General features: G+C 44.3%; 7 protein-coding genes across 7 annotated transcripts; 2 read left to right on the top strand and 5 right to left on the bottom strand.

Moving 5' to 3' along the window:
• Window positions 1–1,503: 1,503 nt before the first annotated feature.
• Window positions 1,504–2,118, top strand: F4813DRAFT_389491 (uncharacterized protein; the record flags this gene model as incomplete). Its single annotated transcript, XM_049246841.1, has 1 exon — window positions 1,504–2,118. The coding sequence occupies one exon, from the start codon at window positions 1,504–1,506 to the stop codon at window positions 2,116–2,118; it is 615 nt and encodes a 204-aa protein (XP_049099717.1).
• A 109-nt stretch (window positions 2,119–2,227) lies between these two features.
• F4813DRAFT_359431 (uncharacterized protein) lies at window positions 2,228–3,245 on the bottom strand. Its single transcript, XM_049243335.1, has 2 exons — window positions 2,570–3,245; window positions 2,228–2,481 (listed from the first exon to the last, which is right to left on the bottom strand). The coding sequence occupies exon 1, from the start codon at window positions 3,118–3,120 to the stop codon at window positions 2,650–2,652; it is 471 nt and encodes a 156-aa protein (XP_049099716.1). The 5' UTR covers window positions 3,121–3,245; the 3' UTR covers window positions 2,228–2,481; window positions 2,570–2,649.
• Window positions 3,246–5,207: 1,962 nt separating this feature from the next.
• Window positions 5,208–5,820, bottom strand: F4813DRAFT_396247 (uncharacterized protein; the record flags this gene model as incomplete). The annotated part of the gene is made up of 1 exon (XM_049247809.1): window positions 5,208–5,820. One exon carries the CDS (start codon window positions 5,818–5,820, stop codon window positions 5,335–5,337), a length of 486 nt encoding a protein of 161 aa, XP_049099715.1. The 3' UTR covers window positions 5,208–5,334.
• Window positions 5,821–6,083: 263 nt separating this feature from the next.
• Window positions 6,084–7,689, bottom strand: F4813DRAFT_359425 (uncharacterized protein). Its single transcript, XM_049243334.1, has 3 exons — window positions 7,458–7,689; window positions 7,131–7,359; window positions 6,084–7,081 (listed from the first exon to the last, which is right to left on the bottom strand). The coding sequence occupies exons 2-3, from the start codon at window positions 7,284–7,286 to the stop codon at window positions 6,392–6,394; spliced, it is 846 nt and encodes a 281-aa protein (XP_049099714.1). The 5' UTR covers window positions 7,287–7,359; window positions 7,458–7,689; the 3' UTR covers window positions 6,084–6,391.
• F4813DRAFT_359423 (uncharacterized protein) lies at window positions 7,690–8,980 on the bottom strand. The gene is made up of 2 exons (XM_049243333.1): window positions 8,850–8,980; window positions 7,690–8,776 (listed from the first exon to the last, which is right to left on the bottom strand). Exon 2 carries the CDS (start codon window positions 8,457–8,459, stop codon window positions 7,935–7,937), a length of 525 nt encoding a protein of 174 aa, XP_049099713.1. The 5' UTR covers window positions 8,460–8,776; window positions 8,850–8,980; the 3' UTR covers window positions 7,690–7,934.
• Window positions 8,981–9,498: 518 nt separating this feature from the next.
• On the bottom strand, window positions 9,499–12,172 carry F4813DRAFT_359418 (uncharacterized protein). Its single transcript, XM_049243332.1, has 2 exons — window positions 12,050–12,172; window positions 9,499–11,881 (listed from the first exon to the last, which is right to left on the bottom strand). The coding sequence occupies exon 2, from the start codon at window positions 11,687–11,689 to the stop codon at window positions 9,974–9,976; it is 1,716 nt and encodes a 571-aa protein (XP_049099712.1). The 5' UTR covers window positions 11,690–11,881; window positions 12,050–12,172; the 3' UTR covers window positions 9,499–9,973.
• A 59-nt stretch (window positions 12,173–12,231) lies between these two features.
• On the top strand, window positions 12,232–16,465 carry F4813DRAFT_380821 (threonyl-tRNA synthetase-like protein; the record flags this gene model as incomplete). The annotated part of the gene is made up of 4 exons (XM_049245602.1): window positions 12,232–12,251; window positions 12,616–13,926; window positions 14,429–14,430; window positions 15,579–16,465. The coding sequence occupies 4 exons, from the start codon at window positions 12,232–12,234 to the stop codon at window positions 16,463–16,465; spliced, it is 2,220 nt and encodes a 739-aa protein (XP_049099711.1).
• Window positions 16,466–16,475: the final 10 nt, after the last annotated feature.

Genomic DNA, 16,475 nt, shown 5'->3' with positions numbered 1-16,475 from the left:
CATCATAACAAATCATAGCATTGTTGGGATCCTAAGCGAGCCAGTAGTCGTTGAAACCATACCTTAGGTGCCTACCTATGCACAAGCTAAAGTGCGGAGGGTGGACTGACCTCTACAGAAACAAAAGTGCTAAAAGATGGAACAGATACGAAGTATAGGGAGATCTCTCTGCCTAATTTTTAACCATGATAGATTCTTTACAGCACTCCCCTTTATTTGCAGATAGAGCGGCACCTAAAGTAATGCAGTGCAGCTATTTCAAGTTGCAAATATCTCCACACCACGGTAGAAATTCATTGCATGAATACAGTTGGCTAATTATAATTAAATCAAGGCCGATAAGCCCACACCTCTCCTCAAAATTCTGCCTTACAGTGAAGTTACTAATTAATAAGGCTGCTATAAAGGAGGCTCCAATATGTAGCCTCAACCGTGGTCTGGAACTAGCCGATGTTACTGCATACAACATCACGCGCCAACGAACATTTTTCGAACTACAAGTCAGACTTGAAGGACTATTTAGTATTAGTCTAACCTAAGTTTAATTTAGGAATGGGACACCTGTTACCTTGTGATATTTGAATACGAAGGCCTAGATGTAGAGCAAAGTCTTGACGCCCAATCCGACAAGTGTATACATACGTATGGCTAATATTGGGTAACCATTCATCAAGCAGCTCTATGGTACCATATTATTATAACCATACGTTTACGAACATATCTCAACGATGTACGGACGACTAATAGCGGCTTAGTAAGTATGGATGGATGATTTAGACCCTTTGTTTTTCTCGGCTCCGATGCTTCTATTTCAGGACACAATGTTTGACGTGGCTGCCCACCTCCTATTGGGAAAGTAGCTTATTCGTAAAAGCTCTAACGACTACCGGCAGATCCGTAGGAAACTCTTCTCAGCCTTATTTCATACTTGAAATATTAACATAACAAGATTATGGTAGTGTTCGTTACTATTTTCGGCTTTGTAAACCTATATACTTTATCATTTCTAACATATTGATAGTGACAAGGCAATTGATTTACTTCGATAATCTAACTCATTTACCCCGAACAGAAAATAAAAGTTACCTAGGTACCTAGGTAGGTATACATATATGGGCGAGATTTATTGCCTTCATTACTTACTATTGTTCTGCCGTAGAGTTTAGAAATATACTGCGCGCAATCTTCAATGCTTGAATATTATATAGTTATAGTTTCTTAGTAGAATCACGGCCCCAAAGGTAAGAGTTTAATATACGCTACTGGACATCAGAGTTTCATACGAGTCTAAGCGGTAAAGACTATAAATATATGCAGTGATCCTCAGATATCCAGAAACGCAGAACTTGGATTATTCACCTCAATTTAAAGAAGGATCAATTTGTCGAGAATACATTAAGGAGCTCATAATTTTACTCTCTCATCGTGTACTATAATAAGCTGTCGCGATTTATTTCCACCATTTATTCGATTTCAACCCCGTTTATAACGGACACCAGTGAAATGTTTGGAATTCAGCAAAACCAGAGCGCAACCAGGAGACTTACCGATGCGCTTGACGAGCTCCAAGATGCGATGGGAAATCTGTCTAAAGAATGGGAGGATTTGCGGATAAATACTCTGGGTTCTACTCAAGAAGCCCTGGGACAACTCATTACCAAGCTTGAATCCAAGCAGCTTGTCCTACAGAAACTCAAACCGAGGATATTGGAGAAAAAAAGCAATCAGTCAATAGAAATGTTGGTTCAGAGGGTCCTGTGTTTCGTCTTCCACATCCGAAGCTTGATGAAACCACTTGATACCAGATCAAGAATGTCTTACGGCACATTGAGCACTGCGGCTCAGAGTTCCAAAGCGACCAATGATCCGGTGTACGTCAAAGGCATCTATGAAGCTGTGTTTGCTCGCTGGGATCATATGCTACGTTGTTTTGATGAGGTGTACCCCGTACGGCTACCAACAGACAATGCCAAACCGGATCAAACATGGTCCCACGGAACATCCGGGAATCCAATAGACACTTCCCATCATCAACCACTCCCTGATCCTCCTCCGCAAACCACCTACTATTTTCCTTGGGAGATGAGCAAGCTATATGCAAGCGGCTTTATGATATGATGTTGTTCGGGAATAGGGGGGCAATTGCAAACATCTGGAACCATTAGTTGGTTACTTGGACAACGACTTCTTGTTACCACAAGATGCAATGAATCTATATTTATTCGTATTCCGTATGTCTTTCGGATCATCATGACTAACGTGTGTGCTACCTTTCCCTTTCCGATTACAAAAGAGCAATATTTTGGCTATTAAGCAGAACGTCCCACGAGGATAAGATGCAAGATTATACCACCTTTTAATGCAGGAATCAGGATAATTAAGAAAAAAGCCACCAAAGAGTACCCGAGAATATTACAAAGTGTTCCACACCGACCTTCCGAACTGATCCATAGAGCCTCTATATTAGGCCAGACCAAAAATCTATGCAATAGTGTTAGTTATAACTTCAAAGCATTAGCCGTCCTGGCCGTAGAAGGAATATTCGTCCCAAGTTACAGAAAAAACCTACTTTTTTAGACTATGTTCATATTGTATTAGCACAAAATTCTTGCGTGGTTGGTAGCACCCAAGACAGAGTGACCATGCCCATCACGTCCCCACATAGAACCTCTCACTATCCAGATTTCTGATGTGCTCCACATGGAAACCAGATCTTTCCCCACCGGCTGCTGGTGCGCCGTAGAGTTGGATTCTAAGATAGTAGGATCCGGGTTGATTTACTTTGAGAGACTTGAACTCCATAATATCGTACTGCTGGCCATTGCTTGTGGGCTGGTTTGTTTCAGCCTGCCAGTTTCCAACCACGTTTCCTTGGAACAAGTCCGAGGAGGCGAGTAAGCCCGTTGACGAATTGTCTCGGCAGGAAGACACGCGCACGAGCCTTACAATTGCCATCGAACCATTGTCGTCATTGGAGGGCGCCCGAATCCTTATCCGGAACCCTGCGCCCACTCGAACCCGCGCAGGCGGTGAAAGGCTGAAAGTGACCCCTGAAGCTTTTCCCGGAGAAGGCATTGTGGAATTCCTCTTCCTCGCTCCTCTGTGAGAATTTGTATGCATGTGCAGCCGGCGTTTTTGGCTTTTGGTGCTATATTGCTGGTAAAGTTGGGAAGTAATGATAGTTAAGGGCTGCTGCTGCTGCTGTTGTTGTTGTTGTTGTTGCTGGTTTGAAGACTTTGATGCTGCTGGGGAAGAGGTCAACATAGGGGACAGAGAACTACATATTTATCCCTTTTTGAGGAACAGCCTGGGATCCCTTCAACGTACGAATTACTCAGGAGGCAATTACATGTTCTTCCTTTGATGGGCCAGCAAGCGCCAACGTAGAATACATTTTCTTGATTCCCATGGACAACACAAAAATTTTCTCTCACATAATAAGCATAAAAAACATAAGTTGTGCATCTGGATAGCCACGTTGGTTTTTTTCTTGGGTTCTGTTGGCAGAGATTGCGATTCGTGCCACGACAAATCGTATCCATGCGTCGCAATGGTTACTGTAAGCACTGCCGAATAAATTTTAATTATATGTAGACTCGAGTGTTCTTCTATAATATGCGATAGGTGGTGTGTTGCATATATATAGCATATGTCCCTCGTATGGATGACTTCTGTCTAGAAGTTTCGAAACCAAAATGATGCCATTCGAACATCTCCAGGTTTAACTCGCTGCCGGGGATATATCTTAACATGGCACCCCTAACTGAGAGGGTATTGTTTCGTGTAACCTTATATGGAAAGGAGGATTGTAAGGATTGGCTGAAAAGCTCAGAAGTTGTCAATATTCTCATCTCATCCTCTTAAACCAAATTTTCAAGTGGTGATATCTTTATAAGCACTATATTAGCTTCCTATCAAGACCCAATACTTCTTCTTTAGACAGGCATTGAGCGTCGCTCGTTAATGCGCTCTAGTGAGGTTAAAACATGGCTGTATCTGGGGCTAAACCGCCAATCAGGAGGGTTACTCAAGAGGTGGAGAGGGTATGTTTCATTTATCTCCTGAGAAAATGGAACAAATGAGTGAGTTTGCTCAACCTTTCATAACATTATCTTCGTTAAAGTGTGGAATTATGGGTATTGAAACTAGCCTCTCGAAATAGATATCTCTTATTGGCTAAAACTTATGACTCAAAAAGGTTCTAGGGATCATAGATGGGTTAAGTTACTAAGGTAGATACTATGGCGATGGGTTTGACCGAGGTTACATCATTAACACATTGAAGGCTTTCTTGCATGATACTATGCATGATACTATGTTCGCTCTCAAGAATTTTCTCCAATACAAAAATCCATATGACAAATGACAAGAGACATAGTTCCTAATATAAGCGATCAATCTTCATTAAGCAGACGAAGCAGTCATTCAGTGGATAATCGGGGCGCGCAGTTTGACCGAAACTAATCATAAAAATGTAGCAACTATTGCAGAAAGAAAAAGACCAAGAGTAATAGACTTCAAGCAAGTGTACTTGCTAGTACTTCTAAATAGGCTGATATTGACCTAGAAACAAAATTGTAAAATTATCAACCTACTTAACCCAATGCCATCCTTTAAATTAACTACCATAGCTAAACCACGAGGGTTAATAACTTCACTAAAGCTGTTGAAATGGTGAAGTTAAGACGATATGTCAAAAGGCAAAAGGATATTCTTGATTCCTTACTCATTGATCGACGAATGGGACTTCTCGGATTTGTTGCTACTTGCCAAGTTGGGATGTCATATTGGGGGCTACTGCTAATACATCGCGACATACTAATTGCTATAAATATATCCTATATAATTCCATAATAAACTTTGATAGGCGTAAGAGAATAGTTTCCCGCAATATTATTAATGATGAGTCTCTTAATAGTATGGGCCTATAGAAAAACAATCCGAATTAATACTCCTATGCTCTCAGTCGGATGAGGAGATATACGATCTATGGCCAGTCAATTGCTATATATATCCTCTTACCTGACCAATGACACTTTGTTTTCTTTAATAAACGACGTGCGAGGAAATAATCCCGCTGCATTATGTTCATCCTTACCAAGTTTGTCTTCTTCAAACCCCCCCTTTTCAGCACTAGTAATTATGAAGAAAGTATTTAATGAAATGATGAATATTATATTATTTAGAATTATAATTAATAAAAACAACGTTGATTACGCCCCTTTAGCAATAAAGAAATCTAAAGCAACTAACTTTTGACCCTCTATTCCTAATAAAGTATAGGAAATTAAAGTCAACTTTTAGTAGTTTCTTGTTTGAGAAGTCCTATAAGTCTTATAGTATATGGATGATTTCGCTATAAAAGTCGGCAATTATATCGCCGCCTTGCATCTCATCTCTCCACTCCCAAGCAGTTATTCTGATGCGAAAATCTCCAGGTGCTTTTATGGAAAGGTTATCGCATGTTATAGAGCACTTACCCTCCCAAAATAGAACAGTTTTTCCGCTGGAAAAGCCAACCTGATCATCGGCGAGATGTGTTGCTTCAACATTTGACTCATCCGAGACCACTTTATATACTTTGATCTTGATATGATCAAATATTGGCTTCTGTGGAGCTACGTCTCGTTTGATTGTCAGGGAGAATGGCTCTCCTTGCTGAACAGATATATCTTTATCGTCTTCGACCCAGAACCTAGAGTTGCATTCGGATACAAATGGCATTATATCTACTGTGTCTTGAAGCTCGATTTGCTCCGAAATCCAGGGATTGTCCACGTATCCGCGTCCTTTAAAAAGGCTAGTAAATTTAAAAGGCATTTTATCTGCTGGTTTCTCTTCTGGAGACTTAAGGTCGGTAAGTTAAGGGATGTTGTTCGTAGTAATAAAGCTATTGATTTGAAAACTTTGAATTATTAGTATTTTAATAAGGAGTCACAATCTTAAATGAATGAAACTGTCGTGTTTATTAGGCATAACTAACTGGCGAGATGGTTGATAGTGTTATTATATTTTGTTAGCGTTATAACACGTTCTTTTTAATAATTTGGTTTAAAGCTATTGTTTATTAAACGTGAACTGCGCTGAAACCTTGTTTTCTTAATGAAAAGAAAAACACAATGAAAGAATTTGGAACAATTTATGCTGTAAATCACCTTACAGTTCCCATACGAACGATATAGCTTAGGTTCAGTACGTACTTGACATGGTGGGTTACATTGGCAGTGCTATGTATTTTATTATTCGTGCATGTCTTCGGAAGATATTATTCCGTATTCCACCTTAAGAACAGCCTTATCAAAGCCCATCAATATCTGATACCTGTTTCGTCGATAATCAGAGCAGCATTCCATGCTTTGGCCACGTCGAATTCTTGATCCAACCTATAAAACTACTCTATTCTAGTAACAGTAAAGAGTAGACGGCGACTATCCTCGCCTTCGAGGTAATTATTAGGATTGATATTAACCATATCCATAACCCCCTCAACATTCCATCGCGTCTGTGTAGCTTCTCCTACCTTTTTCCACATCGCATCAAACGTATCCACGTCATGCCTATAAGAGAAGGTCCCCTTTGTAAGCGCAGGGACATCACCAGGCTTAACACTTCCCATCTGCCTACCTATGATTATTCCTCCTTTTTTGACTAGCCTTGCAATGTGCTTTGCTGCTATTACCTGCCTGTCTAGAGTGAAGAGGTGGAAGACAGCGCTGCAGTGTATCACATCAAATCCACGCTCCTCAAGACTTTCCCATGTCTTTCCTTGCGCCTCCAAGATATCGGCGATCACAAAGTGTGATTTAAGTGTCTCTCGATCGAGAAAAAGATCATATCCGAGTTCCAGTAGGGGCCTTTCGATGTCAAGGCCTACAAGGCGTTCAGAAGGAACTCCATCGAAAACCAACCGGCGTAAATCCTGCCCGAAACAGCAGCCTATATCCAAGTAGGCGGCATCTGTCGATTCCGATTTGAGAATACCAACGATCTTGTCATAGAGAGGGTGAGTGATCAAAGTGAGATTAGTAAACCGGAAGAGGCCAATGCATGGATAGGGACTGGATTCAAAAGCTCTATCACGCTAAGCCTTGGTTAGTTCGCTATAGAAAGATTTCATACTTGATACCTACTATCTTTTTTACGTGGTCGATGATGTCAGAACTAGGTATCTTGGAATACCGCTCGAGTAGTTGGTGAAAAGGTTCGTTGACTTCGATTAAGTCGGTCTGGTACCACCCCCTATTTCTCTCGAAAGCTGATGTATCGGTAATAGCAGACATTGACATGGATCCCTATCTTGCGTGACTTTATGTGAGTATAAAAGACAATAAAAAGAGGAATGAAAATAGGAAATAGATGCTAGAAATAAGTAGGTTAGTATATTCTATAATTTCAATGCTTAACTCGATGCTCTTTTAAGAATTGTAAGCATAATCCCCGGCTATTACATGACATACGTAAGTCTTCCGTAAATATCCGACTCTTAGTCCCAATTTCAAACGCGAAGTGCCGAAAGGGATGAAGTTATCGAATTAAACCAATGCACCTAATCGTGCTTACAAACTCATTCTAGATTGCGGGGCATTCCCCGGCTATGTCATAATACGAGTCAAAAAAGGTAGAAGGGCAAGTCAGATATTGGAGAAGTGAACATAAGCATTAGGGATCACTTGTCAACTCCGAAGGTTTAGTTTTTGTTGAAATTAAAATTCGAATTATATGACGTAAAAGACTCGGTCACCTCTAATATTTTGCTAGCTTTACTCTCTTTGCCTTGGGTAATCCAATCAGGTCGAACGTCTCTCAATGCCAATATAACGATATAAATAACAAATAAGATCCAAGATTAATAAATATTCATTACGGCAATGCCTCGCTATTCCAAATATTTCTTAGTCCCCTTTTACCTCAGTCTATCCTCTAAAATTCCAACCTCACGTCACGTAGAGAGTTCCAAAATAGACTTTATCAAGGCCAGTAGGCCATTTTTGCGTCTCCCAGATGATCGCCCTAATGAGAAACTTGCCTTTTACTGACATTCGAAGATCATCAAATGTTAGGCTAAGCTGCTCTCGGTCCCAATACCGTGCTTTCTCCCCTTGTAGAAAATGTCCTGGATTTATGATATAGTGGTTCTGGACAACATGCCGACCATGCTGCTCCACTTTAGTCGCCTCGATTATGACTGGTTTGCTTTTGTGATGTTGGCGATATATTGACCGCTTGACAGTCAGAGAGAACGGCTCGTTAAGCTTTACATGCTTTTCTTCTTTATCCTCAGCCCAGAAGTCGCAGTGGTATGGTCCTGTTGCCGGCGGATCCCATATTGTCCTTCCCGGTTGCTCCCCGGTGGCATCTGGCTTGCTATGCGAGGAATGCTCCGAAGGTGATGACTTCTCGGCAGTTCCAAATAAGCGTCCAAGAGTGCGGGAAACCCAGCCTGGATCTTTATCAGACATAGTTTGCGTTGTTCTGTGTGGATTGCAGAATGGTTGGGTTAGAGAAAATGTATGATGCCGACTGCAAATGATGGAGAAGTGGAACGTGTTGCGGATGAAGAAGAAAGCATGAGCTATCCTCAGGTGGAAACTCTTGTTATATTTATTCCTTAGGATTTCATTTACTTCCTAATCATAATCGAATCCCTAATAACTCGAATTATCTCTATAGTTTATTCGATAATGTTACATCACCAGTTTAGGTAAACATTCGGGGGTATCAAATTAACTCAGTGATCGTTTCCATAACCCCCATGGCGATTCCCAGTAGCTGCAAACTATTTCATGGAATAGGATCTCGTTAACATCTACTCCCCAGTTACCCCCTTTTCCAATGATTCTAGTACTAACGGCATCTTGTAGGAATATTCATCCCAGGTCTTTTACGGCTTTAGAAGTACCTAAGGTATCACTATTTATCGCCTTCCAAGTTGATAGTGGTGTTGCTCTACTACCCACCGCCGCTGGGGTTGCCCGAGACATTTGAGTCCATTCCTTCCTTATTCTTCTTAAAGGTACTGTCCGAACGGTACCAGTAGCCATAGTAGCCACATCCATTGTTTCCAGCCTTGTTGTTTGAAGACACTGTCGATGAATTTTCCGTGCGGCTTTGATCTTCCTGTGTCGACACGCTGGTGGATTGAAAGTCTAGGAATCTAGGTGGCCGTTGTTCTGGCATGATTGATGTTGACGAGAATAAATCGATGGGTGTCAGTAAACCCCTCCTAGAGAAATATTAAAATAGATAATCTAGGGTAATTGAATACAAAGACATGATTTCTGTACGACTGAACGAACATAAATCTTTGTGTGTAAATCTTTGTGTGAATGGTACCTCTTCAAGACAGGCCAAAAGGTTCGTGCGCGCCACATTTGGGCCCTGCTAAAACATGTATTCAGCATCTAGCCAAGGCTTGCGAAGAAACTGAGGAAGTCCTACAAGAGTGACATGGAGGTATTAACTTCGCAGCCGCATTTATATTCAAGGTTACGAAGAATAGTTATGTTATTTACCAACCTGAAACAAAATACATGTGCAGATTATGGACATACCGATTATAGGTGTCCCCCTTAGCTTACAGTACCTAATGTGCTGAAATGCTCTTACACTCTTTTGCCCCTTTTTACCGACTCCTGTCTCTTCCGATAGATTCCATCCTCCAAACTTCGCTATTCACTATTGCCATGCCTATGTTATAGAAGCAATCCAAAAAAATCATGCGCTCAATAGATTTACTTCACGGGTCTTAGTTTGAATAACAAACATATTTTAATACTCAGTCTTTTAGAGCCTATGCCTGAGACCCAAGCACATCTCGCATCCCGAGAATATGCCGCTATACATTGATCCTGCGTCCGTATCCCCTCATGTCTATATATGTATCCCTCATTCCTAAACTCCCATCGCCTCAAGTCCTAAGTTCGTTATGCCCATAATCCTTACATCCTAAGAATGAATGTGCTCATTAATTATTTTAGCCGTCAATCAAGTGGTCGTCCTCCCTCGATCTATGTATCGCTTGTCGAAGTCGTTCATTCTCCTCGGCTCGGATACGACTCCGCGCGGCCTCAAGCCTCTCGACTCCAGCGTTGATAGTCTCGATGTGTACCGCCAGAGGTATGGTTGTCGAGTCTGCTAGTAATTCTGGGGCAGCGACTCTATCTCTCAGGTCGCCTAGCTTCGTTTGAATATCGTACAAGTCGTGGACTAGGCTGTCGAGCCGCCGAACTGCTGAATTTCGCTGCGTGTCAACTTGTTGCAGCAGGCCAAGCTGTACTCTTATGTTGTGGAGGCGACGGGTATTAGCCCCCACCAACGTCCATATGTTCCAAAACACCTCATTATGCTTCTCTTTCACCGCATTGCTTGTACGCACAACATGCTCGTTGATAACCTGTAGTGAATTCTCTGCCTCGCCGAGTAGACGCAGTATTCCCTGTGCCTCCACAATTAGGTTCGCAATCTTGTCCGATACTAAAGCTGTGTGTTCCATGTATTTTTCTAAGAGAGCACGCTCGTCAAACACTGACACCTGAAAAGGAGAGAAAACCCAGTCGCTGAAGCGTGATAGCATATTGTTATGGGCCTCGCGGTTCATGGCGATCGAGTCGATGTATCGTGTTGTCCATCGATTGATGCTGATAATGCTATCAACTGCACCGCCTACATGGGTGTTGAACATTTGCAAGTCGTTGGCGCTAGTCCGGACGATATCAATATAATTATCAAATTCGTAGACTAGCTCGGCACGAGTTGGCAACTCGCTATATTTGACCATTGTACGTAGGTCTCGGACGGAGGCTTCTGATCGCTTCATATCCATTGGCAATGAGACGCCCTGTGCCGATTCTTCTAGTACCTTCTCAAATTGGGCTTGCACATTCATGAGCTCGTCAAATTCAACCACCGACGAACCGTCGCGTACCCCTGGGCGTGGACTCTTCGGGCAGAACGGAAGGTTAACCAGAGATGCGCCTGGTATCCAACATATAGGTGCAAGAGGCGCCGAAACTGAGCTGATAACCACATCTTTAGCCATTATCAATGCGCCAATAATCAGATAAATAGCGAGGAGAATAGCCAGCGGCCACTGTGCGTATCGGAGAGCCATGCGAAGGATATTTATAATCCAGGAAGTAAGATCGAATAGAAAGCTGGGAACGGAACTAGTAAATCTCTCTGCAAGTGAAGGTCTTGGAGGCAATTCATGTTGCTGGTAATGAAATTGCCGTGTAGTTGTATCGCTGTCTCGACGGTTGCCTCTTCTTTTGACAAAGCGCGACTCGCTCATTATAGGGTGGGTAGATCTTGATGAACGGCGGCCACTGTCTTGTTCACTGTTAACTTGAACCGTAGGCATAAAGAATTCTGGAACGGGCGTTCGATCCTTATCCATAGAGGCATGTCTGGTGGAAGCAAGTGAGGGCTGAAAGGGAGCTCGTAATATAACCCGGTCTTCATCCGCATTATTGGCGAAGTCACGAATACTGTCTTGGGATGCCACACTTTGGGCTTGGGATGACGAGGTCAGTTGAGACTGTTGAGATGGTTGAGACTGACTGCTGAATATGATAGGGTCACCCTCGAAGGGATCCTGAATAATGGTAGTATCAAAACTATCATTTTCACCTCCGTCTACCATGCGCCAGGAATCCTCCACGGAGAGGTTACTTCTGCGAGTTCGCGCCATACTGTATAAAGACTGATTTCGGTTAAAGCCAGCTCAAGTTGTCATAGTATCCGCGAGCTTGCTTCTTTTGAAAGCTAAACGAGGCCTAGTTTAACTTCTTTGGCAAAACGAAGGTGTTAAGTCTTTGAACAAAGTTCGTACTAAGTGCGATGTCAAATATCATCCAAGTTCAAGAGAAGGCAGACGCGACTACTATATATATTTATATATCAGTGCCAAGAAAATATGAAGATGGTACCTATGAAGATAGTATGAGATGGCAGTGTCAAGTGTGCTGGGCAAGGGTTCGCGCATTTACAGTGACTCATAAAATGATGGACATAGGTGTAATTTGAAATTTGGAGATAATAGTGGAAATACCTAAGGCAGAAGGGAGTTTTTTTTTGTTTTGAAGATGCGGGTTTGCGTGTTTAATCGAGGCATCCGCGCACCAGATGAAATTCGTAGGTTTACCATTTACTTGCGACCTAATGACTTGATGTCACGAGGTTAGCGTCTCGACGTCTGATTGGATCTTGTACCATATCCAGTAATATGTAAACATGACGCTAATCATGGTGTTGTATGGAGTACATTTATTAGGCTGACGATGTGCCGTATGATATCAGTACCCGATACAGCTGACGTTCGCCTGTCAGTAAATCCAGTCTAAATCAGACTAGCGCGCCAAGCTAGAGAAGCTAGACTGCCAGAGAACCTTACATAGCTCAAGATCCCTGTCGCTTCTTCAATCCGCATGCATGAGCCAATCAATTCTTTTATGTACATTGACTATTTTTCTTGCAGTCAGCTTGAGAGCTTCAAATGGTTGTCATGCTTCTAGGGTGACCATCGATCGGCGGCATGTTCGCGAGAAGGATAGTGAGGATATACCCTCATATACCAACATGTACGGTCAGAATACGTGGTGGCGAAACCTCCCTAAGGTATCCCTGGCTCCGATACTGTTCATCCCATGCGACTGCGACCTCGAGTCTCCCACCGAAACCCCCCGCCGATCACCGGCAACTTGGTATCCAACAAGAACTTTTCACTACCTCGATATATAGTCCCGGCTCTCCCATACTGCTGCCTAACGGTGCGCGGCTTTTCAATCGTTTAGTAGAGTTTCTGCGGAAGCAGTATGTCCGGTATGGATTTGACGAGGTTATTACGCCGACCATTTACAAAAAAGCCTTGTGGAGGAAATCAGGCCATTTGGAGAATTACAGTGACGACATGTATACGGTAACGAGTGCATCGCCCTTGAGAAGCGATAGTTCCAAACATGGCGACGAGGAGGACGAGTATGGTCTTAAACCCATGAATTGTCCAGGCCATTGTCTGATATTTGCGTCTCAGCGACGGAATTATCGACAGCTGCCTATTCGATATGCAGACTTCTCTCCACTACACCGAAACGAGATATCCGGGGCCCTGAGTGGCCTTACTCGAGTGCGACGTTTTCACCAAGATGATGGGCACATCTTTTGTCGGCCGATACAAATTGAGGAAGAAATCAAGAAGACACTAGACTTCGTACGCATCGTCTACTCAACATTTAAACTAGGTCCATATCGATTAGCCCTTTCAACACGCCCAGCAGATCATTACATAGGAACTGCCGAAGAATGGGAAAGTGCAGAGAACGCTCTTAAGAGAGCGCTGAACGCGTCCGGCCAGGAATGGACTGTGAATGAAGGCGACGGCGCATTTTACGGGCCTAAGATCGATATCGTGTTGAGAGACTCGGATGGCAAAGAACACCAAACCGCTACGATTCAGCTAGACTTTCAGCTACCAAAACGTTTTGATTTAGGTTATTCAGCGCCAGCGCCCGACTTTGAGCAAAGGGGAGAAGTGACAACAGACCCCGATAAGCTGGCGGAGTCTGGTCTTGTAACTCCTGTTCTAATTCATAGGGCTGTGCTAGGCTCGGTAGAGAGACTACTAGCTCTGCTTATCGAACACTACGATGGCAAGTGGCCATTTTGGTTAAACCCGAGGCAGGTAATGATAGTCACCGTCAATGACACTGAACCGGTAGTAGGATTAGCTAAGACGGCTCAAGATGTCCTTATGGGAAGGCATGGACCAGCCGATGGTCCAGTTGTAAATCCTTCTCAACTCGCAGTAGATGTTGACGATAGCCGCCGAAGCCTCCCACTCAAAGTGCGAGAGGCCAAGTCTAAGGGTTATGGTGTCATCGTCACCATCGGCCCAAGGCAAGTGCCAGATGGCACTATCACGGTTGATATGTCAGGATTGGAGAATAGCGACAGCCAACAAACATCCCAGAAGCAGGACATGCTGCCGAAAGATTTATTTGCCATTCTCAAAAATAAGGCCGACACCTATCAATAATGAAGATCATAATCTCCATAAGAATTATGCATTGGCTGCTGCGTGCTGAATGGATTCCGTGCCTCGTAAGCTACGGCCTGAAGAAATACCGACGTCAGCTCCTTAACTCTCGTACTCGTCTGGATTAGGGCCTTTTTCAAGTCCCTCCCGCCGCGCTTTTTCCTGCTGTTCTTTCTGCCGAGTCTCTAGCTTCTCAAGGATCTTGACCGGTCTGGGGTAAGAACCAGACTAGTCAGCATAATGTGCCCAGGTCAATGCCATACAAGGGAACATAGGAAAATAGCGACCTACTCTTTTAGACGTTCTGGGACGACAATCCCTTGTGCCTCTGCTGCTTCTACTAGCTCGCGGCGCTTGACCAGCTGCTCTCTCATGTACTTGACTGTTTCTTTCAAGACGTATCCCTCGGAGCGTCCATGGCCTTGCAAGCCAGGTACGAGCTCGCATAGCCGGTCAAAGCCAGCTCGAATAGCTTCTCTACGCTTCTGTTCTATCGCCCTTGTCAGTGACTATCCAGGGTACTTCGGATAAGTAGGATTAATCAATTACCGGATGCGATATGGTTCTGTTTCTTCTCTTCTTCTGTCAGGCGCGGCTTGTCGTCGTGCACTGTTGAAGACCCGCCGTGCTCGCCATCCTGTGGAGATTTCGAACGAGGCTCCGACATGTTCCTTGACAGACGTGACGATGATAGGTTCCAAACAAGGGTTAACGTATAACGTAGGTAGGTATGTATATATAAAATTCCGTTTTCCTTTCGGTATGATTATAGTTTCAGCTGGTAACGGTCCCGACAAACTCTACACGCGGATGTCTAAACCAAATATCGGAAGACATGAGACAGGTGCTGGAGGGAATGAGGTGACAGCCTATGGTTATTAAGAGTAGGTATCCCCGGTGCGCACATCTTCCAGGGAATCGGAGCGGGAAAGCGCTTTTCGGGGAGGGAGAAGGTTTAGGATGGTCGCGATGCAAAACAAGCCGCGATTTATGATGAATCTAAGTGAATAAGATTCTAACTTTTGAGTTCCTAGAAAGGGCATCTCATCTCACGAAAGTGCATGTGACACTGGCCCCACCACACAATGACGGGACCCCTGTCCATCTTAAGGTATGTACCTATTCTGTACGTACCTGGTACCTACCTAGGTAAATGAAGCTTAAATCCCAATTCCAGCCTCAGCTTAGCCACGAGGAGCTTCCATAATTATAGGTATACATAGTACCTACGCATCATCTCCTAGCCGCTCTAGATAAGCTTGTGACGCAAGCTTCCCCGGACCTGCATTGTGGACCCCACCACTACTGTTGTAACTTCCTAGGTTAAGGACTTTCCTTTACATAGATCGTCATAAGTTAAGGTAGTGTCGGTTTAGACTGCTTCACTTCATTCTCTCCGTCTTTCTAAAACTACCTAGCACCTACTTACTTCCCCGTCCCAATTCCCCTCACCTACCTTAGGTAGGTATCTTTCCCCTCCTTTCTACCGCAATGGATGAAAAGAAGCAACCTCCCCCTGAATCTACACCCTCCGACCCACCGCCAGATTATGCTACATCAGCTCTCGAACACGGGCAAGGCCAAGGCCTATCGATCCGGCAACAACAGCAACCCCGGCGGCCCCCTCCCGGTGCGCTTCTCGACTTGCCTATTTTGAAGTACATGCGCACGCACCGCGTAATCCTCGCCTCCGCCTCCCCCCGACGCCGTACCCTCCTCTCGCAGCTCGGCCTCCCGAACCTCGAGATCCGCGCCTCCACCAAGCCCGAGGACTTATCTAAATCCGAACTCGGCGCCATCGGCTACGTTTCCGCGACCGCGCAGCAGAAGGCCCTAGACGTGTATGCTGCGCTCATCGACGAGGCCGCCGAGAAGCAAGCCGAGCCCCTCCCTCCCGCGTCCAAGTCCACTTCCTCCGATCCGCAAGCAGATGTCGACTTGGACGCTCAGCGTGCTAGGAAAGACCCTGAATTGGTGATTGCGGCCGACACGGTTATCGTGACGAGGGACGGGAGCATCCTTGAAAAGCCCAGTTCCGAAGCCGCTCACATCCGCATGCTGCGTCATCTGCGGGACACTAGGACTCATCGGGTCCTGACGGCGGTGTGTTGTGTGGCGCCGCGGTCGGATGCGCAGTTCCCGGGGTATGCGGTAGCGTCACATGTCGAGGAGACGAAGGTGTTCTTTGGTCGCGAGCACGATGGGCTACCGGACGATGTTATCGAAGCGTATGTGCGGACGCGGGAGGGTGCTGATAAGGCTGGAGGCTATGCGGTGCAGGGCTTAGCAAGTGCGTTGTTGATTGAGAAGGTAGATGGTTCAGTTGATAATGTGATTGGGTTACCCGTGCGGAAGACGCTGCAGCTTTGCGAGAAGGTGATTTTCCGGCAGAATGAGGAGAGTGATGCGGAAGAGGAGGAAGAGGAGGAGTAAGTGAGATAGT

Source organism: Daldinia decipiens, assembly GCF_022478715.1.
Source record: "Daldinia decipiens strain CBS 113046 unplaced genomic scaffold F4813scaffold_16, whole genome shotgun sequence".
In the NCBI taxonomy this organism is placed as follows: domain Eukaryota; kingdom Fungi; phylum Ascomycota; class Sordariomycetes; order Xylariales; family Hypoxylaceae; genus Daldinia; species Daldinia decipiens.
The sequence above is the reverse complement of the archived record's forward strand: the minus strand, read 5'-3'. Positions and strand labels throughout refer to the sequence as shown.

Excerpts from the sequence above, each read along its gene's own strand:
- F4813DRAFT_359431 (XM_049243335.1), bottom strand. The coding sequence starts at position 3,120 with ATGCATACAAATTCTCACAGAGGAGCGAGGAAGAGGAATTCCACAATG.
- F4813DRAFT_359425 (XM_049243334.1), bottom strand. The coding sequence starts at position 7,286 with ATGTCAATGTCTGCTATTACCGATACATCAGCTTTCGAGAGAAATAGG. Across the intron at positions 7,082-7,130 it reads TCGACCACGTAAAAAAGATA|CGTGATAGAGCTTTTGAATC; the intron begins GTAGGTATCAAG and ends ACCAAGGCTTAG.
- F4813DRAFT_359423 (XM_049243333.1), bottom strand. The coding sequence starts at position 8,459 with ATGTCTGATAAAGATCCAGGCTGGGTTTCCCGCACTCTTGGACGCTTA.
- F4813DRAFT_359418 (XM_049243332.1), bottom strand. The coding sequence starts at position 11,689 with ATGGCGCGAACTCGCAGAAGTAACCTCTCCGTGGAGGATTCCTGGCGC.